Source organism: Pantherophis guttatus, chromosome 1 (assembly GCF_059756535.1).
Source record: "Pantherophis guttatus breed Tessera chromosome 1, ASM5975653v1, whole genome shotgun sequence".
NCBI classification, from domain to species: domain Eukaryota; kingdom Metazoa; phylum Chordata; class Lepidosauria; order Squamata; family Colubridae; genus Pantherophis; species Pantherophis guttatus.
This window is the reverse complement of record NC_142063.1, coordinates 197,031,916-197,044,381: the sequence shown is the minus strand read 5'-3', so window position 1 is coordinate 197,044,381 and position 12,466 is coordinate 197,031,916. Positions and strand designations below refer to the sequence as shown.

Below are 12,466 nucleotides of genomic sequence, written 5' to 3'. Positions count from 1 at the left end.
GCAAATAAATTTCTACATGGAAGAAAGTTGTACTTCATATAAAATGGCATAAACGTTGATGAACAGAAAACATTTCTTTTGATTTTCTTTGACAGTTTTACACAATATTTTCCCTAATCTGATAGCTCTTTCTGGCATGACAAACTCATTTCCAAAATATGGGCGGAATGGAAATCTCACTGCCAGTTGTTTCCTAATTATGATAAAAATTTTCATCATGAAATGTCATATAAAATTTATATTCCTACAAAACTTTTTCTTACTAATGACAAGTGCTTATGCTGTGCAGTCAGAAATGTTTGAAACATATGGTGTGGATGCTTGCAAATAAATATAAATATAAAATCTGCAGCACTTTCCTTATAAAGTAATTTTCAACAGGTATTTGAAATTTGGGATTGTTATGTTTAATAGAAATTAAGCTTAGAGAAAATTGGGGAGCTGCTTCTTATATGCTCTCCTTTACGACTTACTGATATTTTCAGAACATTTATTCTTTTTTTGTTTGTGAACACTTAAACAATATAAACTTAAGCAGTATAAAAAGACAGGGAGCGGGAGACAGACAGACAGACAGAGAGAGAGAGAGAGAGAGAGGGAGAGAATAGTTAAGCCAAACATTCCTTCTCAGCCAGGGGTGGGTTCTACTTACTTTTACTACAGGTTCACAACGGGATCACGGGCACGCGCTCGCTTCACTCACATGCATACCTTGCTTCTGTGCATGCACAGATCGCTGATGAAGACATCCGGGGCAGTGGGCGGGGCCTCCGGCTGGTTTTACTACCAAATCTTGTGAACCGGTCCGAACCAGGAGCAACCCACCACTGCTCTCAGCCCTAAGAAGCAGGCAATGGTATACCACTTCCAGAAAAACTTGTCAAGAAAACTGTAGGAACTTGTTCAGGCAATTGCATGAGTCAAGACTGAATTGAGGGTATATATATGTTGTATAAAATCCCAGGTTTAACCAGTGATATTCTTCCCACTGATACTTTTAATACTTAATAACAGTCTGAAGCAACAGTTGCTTAGAGGTGGAGACCCTTTGAGAGCTGTATGCAACGAAATTTCATTTTAATGTATGCCAATTAGTGTACATTCAAAGTGGCAATAAAGTTATTCTAAGTTCATAACTATCCAGTGAGTATATATTGAGTCCAAACGTAATATTCAACACTGAATCTATCACATCTGATTAGTTTTTACATTTTAATCAGTGGTGGGTTGCTCCTGGTTCGGCCGAGCCGGTAGCGGTGACGCTATTACATCATCGAACTGGTTCTCTTTCTTCAGGAGCTGGGCCCTCCTGCCCGCCCCCGCATTATTCTGACCTTATATTTCTTTTTTTTCCGCCCAGCTGAGAGATGAGGCAGAGTGGATTGCTGCACCTCAGCTGGGCAGATTCGCAACACGCTTGCGCAAAGAGGCAATTGCGCATGAAGCGCGCGCACAAAGAGAACCGGTAGTAAAGCCGGTTAGAACCCACCCCTGATTTTAATGATACTAGGGAGAATAATGTACCACCCAATTTCCAAAACCAGAGACACTATTCATTTTTGTCTTTTTCTCAGTTTCAGAAATGGGTTGGTGTAGTGGTTAAGATGCCTGGTAAGAAAGTAGGAAATGGTGAGTCTTACTCCTCCTTCAGACATGGAAGCTGGCTGCAGGAAATAAATCATTATGCTCTTTATATTTGGAATTTAAGAGTCTACAGTTAATCAGGGATAAACCTGGAGATGGAAGTTAGAATTGCTATATTTACTCTCTAGTCAAGTGGTGATATGTCACTATATTTGGATACGAGAGACAAGAAAATTGTGTACCTCCATACTTTATTCCCTGAAGCCGACACTCCTCTTTTCTGAATGTAATAAAATATATTCTTTTTAAAAATATTTATTTAGAATACTGTTGCTATCTTTAGATTTCTAGTCTTATAAAAATGTTTTTTTTAAAAAATCAAACATTGTTTGCAAGGGGAAAATAGGAAATACGTCTTTTGAATGTTAAACATAGAGTATGGATTCTAATCATTTTCTCAACATTAGTGTGTTGTATTTTTTTAAATGACTTTTGTAAGCGTAAGTATTCTCCTCTCCAAGAAGTGCTTTGAATCCACTTATCTGGGTTTAACTTCCTACCTTGGTCTAAAATGCTTGATAGTGAATGTTGTAACTCAACATATAAGACTGACAGGACTTCCACAACCCATTCATCTTACTGGGAGGTAAAAGGAAAAAAGGTGATAAAAATGAAATAAATTCTATTGCACCATTTTCTGACTGTGTAGCATTAAGACAGGTGACCAGGGAAATCAGCCCTTTCTACTCCTTTGTGGGGAAACAGACCAATCTTATTGGAGAGGATAGAATATTTCCCCTACAGGAGAAATAGACTCAAACTTTAAAAAAAATAAAAAATAAAAGAGAATGTGATTTTTCCTCTTTTTAGCTGGAGGTAGTCTGATACATACACTAGCAAAGAAGAAACAGGGATGAAATGTTTATTTACCAGGGCCTTTCCTACTGTACTATGTATCAATTTCTCCTGAGATGAAATCTTCTAAAATTTCATATTACCTTTGAAAAAAACAAACTATTTTTGACATCAGGTATAGAACCATTTCATTTGGAAGTAGATGGTTAAAGGCAAAGCTGGGAATGTAACATGTTTTTCTTTTCTTTTCTAAAAGATAAAAGCCATTTGATGATAATGTGAAGGAGGTACAGAACAGTAAACTGATAATTTATCAGTAACACAGGCAATGCTCTTGAAGTATTTTTTCGCTATTTCCCTTATGCTTTACATTCAAAATAAATGTTTAGACTATTTATACGCATTTTAAAAACAATGTCAAATAGTTCTGTGAAAAATATACCATATTTATCTTATAATAGCTTCCTTTTTTATATTTGCATTATTTCACTAGTTTCCCTAGTGCTCAGAAATCCTTCGGTTAATGTCAAAGCAGCTATACAAGTTGAGCTGCTGCAGTTCTTCTGTTTTACTGAAGAATGGATTCAAGAGGGCACTTTTGCTAACATGATTTGTACAGACTTATTCTGATTTATGCAAAATAAAGGAATGGAAGGTGAAAATAATTGGCCTACTGTCTTGTTCCATTGGCATTGCTTCCATCACCAGTGGAAGAAAGTCTCCCAGTTTCAGAGGGGCAACCTTGATTCAGACATGGTGACATTTTTTTAAAATATAGATTGACCCATTGCAATATTTCCCTGTAAAATTATGCATTGTGGATTTGGAGAACAAAGTTTGGTAATTCATTGTGAGACATTTTCTAAAACGGTTGAGTTATTTCTTATTGTTAGTGGTTTTAAAGCTTAATATTTTAAGTATCTCTCTTTTCCCTTTCCCTTTTAGCTTCATTAGTACAAATACTTCTGGTTGTTGTTGTTGTTTTTCATCTTACATTGCTCAATGTAGTTTTAACCCAAATGATTACTCGTGTTTGGGCTTGATTGCTGCTTGTAAGAATCCAATTTCCTGTCAGTTATATCTGAGAGCTTGGATTATAGTCTTAGATAAAGAGTTTGGCACTGTATGTTCTTGTTGGAAGGCATGCCTAGGCTTTGCTAAAGCTGTTGAATGATTCTGTCTCTGTATAATTTGCATATCTGTCACTTTCGAGTATTACAATTTGGACTTTCTTTATATGTTACCCCGTTTGTATCTGTCTTTGCTTAACTGCATTGTCCCAAATGTTAATTTAATATTTGATGAATAAATTGGAACCGTTAGAATTAAGCATTCAGTTATGTTTTCTTTGCCACAAAAATAAGTATTTTCCAAGTTTTCTTAAACTGTATTTGAAGCTGCATACCTTAGCATATCTTTTACATCAGGACACTAATGCAAATCTGTAGGAGAGAATTTGCTGTTTTCACTATCATCCCTGGCCAGGAAATAAAGAGGTGCTAATATTTGCACATCCCCTAAAGAATATGTCGGAACTGCCAAGATTCCCTGGTTGTATAGATTGTCAAAGAAAAAAATAACTTCAGGAGGTTGCTTCTCTCTTTCTACCTACATTTATATATGTGTGTGGGGGATGGGACGGGACATGAACCTGAATTCTGATGGATGCATCCATATTGTTTTCTTAGCAACAGTACTACAATGATTTACTTTTGCTTCCAGGTTAATGCTTGGCTAGCCATTTTTCTACTTCATCCTTTTTTTTCCTTTTGAACAGTATTGGTTGGGTTGCAAGACTGAAGTTAGGGATTGTGTTTTTATTGAACCTTTTTCATCATTTTACAAAGTGTAGTCTTTTACATGGTTTAAGGTTTTAATAAATACACCTGGTTAGTCTCAACACTGTAAATTTATTCCAGGTTTCAAACAATCGTGAGCAAACAAACCAGGCAAATTGTGTGTCAAGAAGCAGCAAGAGTGATAAAGTTCAAAGATAAAAAGTTAAATCTCAAAGAAAAGTCAAGGCAGCTAGAAGTTCTAGAAGAGAAATCTACAGAGACCTTCATGGATTGGCATTGCTCCAACATAATTACGAAGCTTAAATTGCTTCCTAAATACCAATGGCCTCTGACTCATCTGAACTCACTGGGCCTAATAAGGCCTGACTTTCTTCAGCAGGTCATTCTTGTCAAGCCAAGCACTTTTCTGTTTGGCACTGTTTCTCTTTAGATATCAGTGTTTTTGACAGCAGGTTGGGAAAGCTCTGTTTCGGTCACATTCTGCTAGAACCAAGGCTGGAACAGTGGAAACAGTTGTTGGCTTGGTATCATGGTTGATCCCTGGCAGGTGCCCTGTTTCTAGGAGGCGTCTTCTGAATCTCTTCCTTATCTAAGGAGAGTTCTTGAGTCCGACAATGATAATGCAAGATGTTGTAGGACATTTGTAGAAAGTCAGCACCCACACACCCTCTTAGAAAATGAAAAATTGTGGGGAATATTAAAAAGGCAGGATAGAATATTTCCCCTAAAGGAGAAATGAAAAAAAAATCTTGAGGGAGGCAAAACCAGCACCAGTCTCCCTGTCCCAAGCAGAAACTGAGGAGGTCAGTTTATAGAAATGCAGATTTGGTAATCCATTCAGAAAGACTGGGCCAGACAGAAACTCCAGATAAACAATTATGTTGACAAGATTAACTCAAACACCTAGGATTTGCATTTTCCCTTCTGCCTATAGAGCTAGTCATGACCCCATAGAAATCTGTCAACATCCATTAGAATATTAAAGGACATATTCTTACACAGGAACAGGAAGCTCAAATACAAAGCCCAAAGAAGATATAAAACCAGGGGTGAAATCCAGCTGGTTCTGACAGCTTCTGGAGAACCGGTAGTGGAAATTTTGAGCAGTTCAGAGTACCGGCAAATACCCCCTCTTGCTGGCCCCAAAGTGGGATGGGAATAGAGATTTTGCAATAACCTTCCCCCAGGAGTGGGGAGGGAATGGAGATTTTGCAGTATCCTTCCACTGCCATACCCACCAAGCTACACCCACCATACCACACCATGCCCACCAAGCCACTCCCACAGAACTGGTAGTAAAACAAATTGGATTTCACCACTGTATAAAACCCACCCACTCTCAACTCCATTTTGTCAGCTGTCCCAGAATCACATGCTGTTGGTGGTTCTGTTCATCAATAAACCAACTTTCTTTCCAATCAGCCTCTATTTTATTCCCGGCTTGGAACTGGAACTGGATTTTTCTTCCAACACGTTCTGGGTAATAATGCTATTGACAAACAAAATCTACCAGGTACCCCCATAGTATTAGTTCTGGAAAAATATCTTGCTACATTATCTGACACTGTCACCATGATTCCTTAAACTCTCTGTGGTCTCTAGTGTCTACCTTTTAAATAGATGTTGATAGGTCCAGCAAATTTACACTTCTGATTTCTGTTGAGGTCCTTGACATACAACTATTTTAAATAATGGGATTATTAGTATAATGGGATTTATTGGATAGGTAAATTAAATGCATCTGTTGTAACTTTATATTATGCTATACTATACTTATACTAACTCATAGTATTATTAACAGAGTTGGTTTCCAGTAGTTTTCTCATATATTTCTCTGTTGTCATACTTTAAAATTTCAGTTTGAGATTTTTATGAATATTTAGGGATTATATTATGATTTAAAATGTCCAAAAACTCTTGTATACAATAATATGGAATTGAAAGTGAAATCATGATATATGCTGCTGTAATAAATATATATTTTAGTGTTATGAGTGTATGCACATGTATGAAGGTCATAGTTCTTAAATAGAAATAGAAAACGTGTGAGTTTATCAGATATATTTTATTACGTTTACATTTATTATTTGCCATTTGTGAGGCTGCCCTGATGTAAGGTTTTTGTCTGATACGGAATCTTTAATCATTTTTCTCCCTGCAAGTTTTGATGTAGTTAGAATACAAGTCCTACCATGCTTTGCGGGAAAAGATGGTCGGGGCGATTTTAATAAGATGAATTTAGTACATCGGTTTCATTTCATGCTGGGTTGGAAGAGAAGCAATATATTACTTCGTACATCATTTTGGAATTCCTAAAAGACTTGTATCAAGGCAGAAAGCGAACAGGGTAAAAATGTTATTTTTCCTATAGTTCTAAAAGAATGTGCTGTAAGGTTGGCTATTTGGAAATATAATTTTGGTTTCTTTTGCTTTTTTCCCCCACAGCTAATTCAAGTCTTCTTGGAGGAGGTGGTGGTAAGTTTTTTTTTTTTTTGCCTCTTATGTATTGAAAAAAATAATCTATATTTAAGATTAAATGTTTGAACCACTGTTGGACAATTGCTGCCTAATATGTAAATTCTAAGCATCTGCAATTTTTAATAATGTAAATAATTGTATTTATTTTCTTGGGCTACCAAATCTGGCATTGCTATTTAATAAAGGATTAGATTTTAAATTTTCATGATCTGATTAAATTCCACCATGATTGTAAAGTGATTACAACTATCAGGTTTTATAGTCTGAAAGAAGAGCTGGGTTTTGGAGAGAAAGTGAGGAGACAGAATTTAAGAGTGTTGAGATGACAGGCTGCTGCTAAATTAGATGTACAGTGAATAAAAATATATCTAAATTTCAGTTTTCTGAATACTGATCTATTGAGACACTACATACTTGTAGAGTAATTTACTAAATTTAATGCCATTCCAATTGTTCAGAAAAATAGTAATATTCCCTTCCTTTCCCCTTCCTTTTTCTTTTTTTTTAAAGAAACCAATCATTGTGTTTTTCATTTTATAGCTTTCAAAACTGTTGAAGCAGTTTAGCAAAAAGAATAACATGAAGATGATTTTTGGCATCTCTGTTGCTCATTTTACTCCGATAAAAAAATAAAAGGAGAAGGGAGGAGGAGGAGGTCTTCCTGTTGGATATCTTTCAAATGCTGTTGTCAGATATCTAAGCATATTTTCTGGCTATTGTTGAGAGGGGTCTGGAGATCTCAGTTTATTTCTCTGAATGAAAATGAAACAATTTAAACTGTTTGATGTGTTGAGAGTCAGAATCAATCTGTGCACTGTCTTAATCTGACTGGCAGTATTTTGCAATTCTTATTTTTGGAGCAAACATGTATTTGGTTTTATTCCTGCACAGAATTGTTAAGTCATGGAATAGTTATTTTACATATCCGATCATTTTATTTGATGAAGTTACTATCATTGTTATTAATTGGAAGAAAAATATTATAGAGCTTGTTTGCATGACGTACTGCCCTGAAATCAACTTTAGAAAAAGAAAAGGGAATAAATGACCCTGGGATAATTGTGGGATAAGCCATTTCCATATGACTGTGCATTGTATAGCAAATTCTTCCAATTTTTACAAGAAATCTCCGATCTAGTTTTGTTATCGAATCCTTTGGTATATTTCAGTTTGAAATATGCAAAAACAACCAGTCAACAGACCAATTGGAAGGAAGGGATACTCATGAAAACTTAATGTCTTTTAAATCTGAATAGGCAGGATTTTTAAAAAATCAAACACCTAGAATATGGTGAACAATTTGATGTTCAGAAATAAAGCTGGGTGACATATTTGTTCCATGGCTTTGGAAGCCATATTAGTACCGGAAGCTTCCACGCTGCCACCTTCTTGTGTATGGGAAAGTAGGAGGGGGGATTTAGTAGAGGGAATGTAGTTAGATAAAATAGCATTCTTGTTTTCGGTCAAGGTCATGAAGTCCTGCAACTAGAGAAGGAGTGGTTGGAGTGATATCTCAAGATGGGACGGATGGTGATTGGACAATATGATGGACTGATGGGTGCAGGGGATGGATTTGGGGATTTTGATTTACCGAGGGAAAACCCGGAATTGTCAGATTTGGGTTTTCCCAGATGTGCCAGTATTCTAATAAATGGAATTTTGAGAAAATGCTTGCCTCGGAGGTTTTAATTGGAGTTGGGGTTTTCTGGAACACTGACACTGGGTAACAAAAAGTGGAAGTAACAGTGCAGCTTTTAAAACTCACTTGGCTCAAATGCTAATTTTTTCCCATCAGAATTTATTCCATTGGTCCCGACAGACCAATTTTAATCTTCATGGCAACAAGGAATTCTGAAGAAACATATCCATTATGACTTGCACTTGAGCAACTACTCCATTTGGAATGTACTCAGGCCAGAAGAATTATTAGAGAAAGGGTCCTAGATCTAGAATTTTAGAATAAGGTCAGCCATATTCCAGCCATTGCTAGCTCATATAATTAGATCCAAATGGGAACCGGGCAAATATTTAATTACCTTAGCATCCCATGTAGAACAATGAGCCTTTTCAGAGCCAGGTTTGATGTGCTACTCCCCACAGCTCTTAATGGGAGATTTACAGAGTCTCAGGCATATAAGACCATGTCTGCATAGAAATTTTGAAGGTGGGGTGTGTGTGGAAATAGCGAGCTGATGAATCTCTGAGGAGTGGAGACACTGTTCAGGTGAAGACTGTGATTGCATGGTGTGCTCAGATCAACAGAACTTTTCTGGATAGGGAAAAGCCTAGGGATTGTCCACGTGTTCTCTAGAAGACTTATTCTCATGAGGAAACCTGCAGGAGCTAGAGAACTTCTCAGCCTCAGGTGGGGCCTGCTTTAAAGTCACTGGCATAATCCAAACCCCACTTTTGGAATATAATTATTTTTTCAGCTACAGAAATCTTCCAAACTGCAGAGCAACTACATCACCTAGTGAGTGTTCCTACGATTTGGGACAAGATTAAAGTGAAATATAATTATAAGGATTTAAAACTAATCTAAAGTGATAAACTTGTGTAGAGTTTAAATTATAAAAATTTAAAATAGATTAAGGATTAGTTAAATTTGGCATATTGTTTACTTTAAAGTATTTTGGAAATAATTAAATAAATTAAACATCTAGCCGCATAGCATTAACATAAGAAATGAAAAGTTAAGTTAATGTACTTAGTACTAATGTACTAATGTACTAAGAAATACATTTTGGGCATCTTGTCAGGAGGAAGGCAGGAAACCAGGTTCTACAACAATATCTTAATAGTAAACTAAGGATTAATAAGAACAGAATACTGCGCGAAAGAAAATAATATAAAATTGACTTGTTTAATCAGGGATAAGATAATAAGTACTTTACAAAAATTGGAAACCCTTTATGGACTTTATGCTGAAACTGTTGATGGTTTCTGAATTTGCCAATTAAAAATGGATTGAATATGTGTAGAAGTGAACTGTGTGATGTAATCTTAATGTGGGGAGGAGTGATACTAATTCTGTAACAGCTACAAAGAAGTTTGGAAGAGTTTCTTTAAGTCAGGGCTGCCAAACTCCCGGCCTGCGGGCTGGATGCGTCACATGCTGGCCATGACCACGCCCAGTTTAGCAAAGGGGGAAAAAGTCCCGATGCATCACGTGATGCCGCCGTGTTTAAGGTGACACCCCTGCTTTAAGTATTTTTTTCTTTTGTACATTTTTCTCTTTCATTTCTCTTTCCCCCCCTTTAATTCCTCTTTTTTTTAATCAGATATATATTTTGTTCATGTTTATTTTTATTCATGTAAAAATCTTTAATAAAAATGACATTAAAAATATTCTTGTTTGCTAGTACTATTAAGGCCACTACACCTGTTCTTTAACACTATCCCTATCAATGCAATCGAAAACTTTCATTCTTCTGTTATTTGACATGTGTAGCATTAACATACCATAATGAAAGTTTTTTTCTTGATTTTCTCTCAGATGAACTATTTACTATAGAATATACAATGTGACTAGATTTGGCTTGGCAGCAGTTAAAATTTATTTAGTAGCAGTTAGAATTCACAAACAGATAAATCGTACTGAACATAGATAAACTTACTAAAAAAATCCTATTTCATTTTGCCTATATCTTTATTTGTTTTGTTATGTCTTTCAGAGGTTACCCTTCAGTCTATAGTCTTATTTTTAATATTACAAATTTTAAACAGATATGCTAGGATTCTAATTTTATATAGTCCCGATATAGCCAGCTGACGCCATCGCTGGCTATTGGGGGCGAATTACTCGCCCCCACGGAGAGGGCTTGCAACTTGGGCGTCCTCCTGGACGCACGGCTGTCTCTAGAAGATCATTTGACGGCCGTGGCCAGGGGGGCTTTTTATCAGGTTCGCCTGATACGCCAGTTGCGCCCCTTTCTAGATCGGGACTCTCTACGCACAGTCACTCAGGCACTAGTCACTTCCCGCCTGGACTACTGCAATGCTCTCTACATGGGGCTCCCCCTGGGGTGCACCCGGAGGCTCCAGCTGGTCCAGAACGCGGCCGTGCGGGGGATTATGGGGGCGACGAGGCGCTCCCATGTGACACCTCTCCTGCGCGAGCTGCACTGGCTCCCGGTGGTCTTCCGGGTGCGCTTCAAGGTGTTGGTGACCACCTTTAAAGCGCTCCATGGCTTAGGGCCGGGGTACTTACGAGACCGCCTTCTGCCACCAATAGCCTCCCACCGGCCAGTACGCTCGCACAGAGTGGGCCTCCTCAGGGTGCCGTCCGCCAGACAATGTCGGCTGGCGACCCCCAGGGGGAGAGCCTTCTCTGTGACGGCGCCTACCCTCTGGAACAACCTTCCCCCAGAGTTACGGATAATAACAGACCTCCGGATTTTTCGTCGGGCCCTGAAAACTTATTTATTTCAACTAGCTGGGCTGGCTTGAGCTAAATTTTAAATTGATTTTAAATTGGGTTGTTTTAATTACGGCCAAAATATTTAATTATTTTAATACTGTTTTTAAATTTTGTATGCTCTGTTTTTACTTAGGCTGTGCACCGCCCTGAGTCCTATTGGAGAAGGGCGGTATAGAAATTTAATTAAATAAATAAATAATAAAAATAAATAGTAATATATTGAAATAGGTGTAATTTTTCTTGCTTTTATTCTATGCTGCACTAATGACCAAAATAAACATTTGATTGATTGGATTGAATTGAGTTGTATTGTTCATAATTATTCATAACCTGAATAGACACAAATTACATAACTTGTATAGATAATATAAACAACATAAATAATATGTAACTCACTGGGTTTCTTTCAAATACAATAGATATGTCTTGAAGTTTGATCAGATATTATACCTGAAAACGTGTAAACTGAGGGCGTTAAATTAAGAGTTTAGTGCACACAAGATGAATAAGGGAGAGGGAAAAGGTGATTTAAAATATATCTATACTTTATATTGGAAGAACATTATAGTTGTGGCTTGCTATAGTTATGGTGTTGGAGTGTGCATGTCTATAAATGTACATAGATCTATGTATAGCTACAGTATATCTATTTCTGTATAGCTATATACTTTTATTTCAAAGTGTTTAAAATTCCTCCTGCCTTTTTGATAGTTATGTGATGAGTCTTCATTTTTGCATTTTAAGTGTGGTAAATTGAATTTTATTCCACTGAGAGTGGAATTGGATTTGCAGAAATACTTAATTCTTTCATCTTGTTAAAGAGCACTTCAGTCATTATCCATAAATGCTGATGATTTCTACTTGGTACAAGGCTTTGTCGAAATTTTCTAGTTCAATAGCAATCCTCAGCTCCCCTTTGAGGCAGTTTCCCCTCCATTTAAAAGCCGAAACTGAAAACATTTTTCCTAGCCAGAAGTGCCTCTGGTAAAGAAACACTATCTGAAGATAAAAATTATATGTTTTGTGGTTGGAAGAATCAACATCTTACCCCACACCCATTTTAGACCATTTCAGGAAAACGTATCTTCTTTCTCCTTTCAAACTGGTGTTCATCTTTATCATGTTTCTTGTTAATAAAAGTAACCAAATATATTTCCCATAGAATGGAATGGAATGGAATGGAATGGAATGGAATGGAATGGAATAGAATAGAATAGAATAGAATAGAATAGAATAGAATAGAATAGAATAGAATAGAATAGAATAGAATAGAATAGAATAGAATAGAATAGAATAGAATTCTTTATTGGCCAAGTGTGATTGGACACAC

At 36.7% G+C, this 12,466-nt stretch overlaps 1 protein-coding gene across 4 annotated transcripts in view; it reads left to right on the top strand.

Annotated features, from left to right (window-relative positions):
- Positions 1-12,466, top strand: part of MACROD2 (mono-ADP ribosylhydrolase 2) — a 1,140,895-nt gene that overhangs the window by 151,416 nt on the left and 977,013 nt on the right. For 3 of the 4 annotated variants that reach the window (XM_034432401.2, XM_034432402.2, XM_087882286.1), the window contains exon 4: positions 6,684-6,713. The exons of the other annotated variant lie outside the window; for it this stretch is intronic. In XM_034432401.2, coding sequence (XP_034288292.1) covers positions 6,684-6,713 — 30 coding nt within the window. The remainder of the gene's footprint in view (positions 1-6,683; positions 6,714-12,466) is intronic. 4 annotated transcript variants of the gene reach the window in all.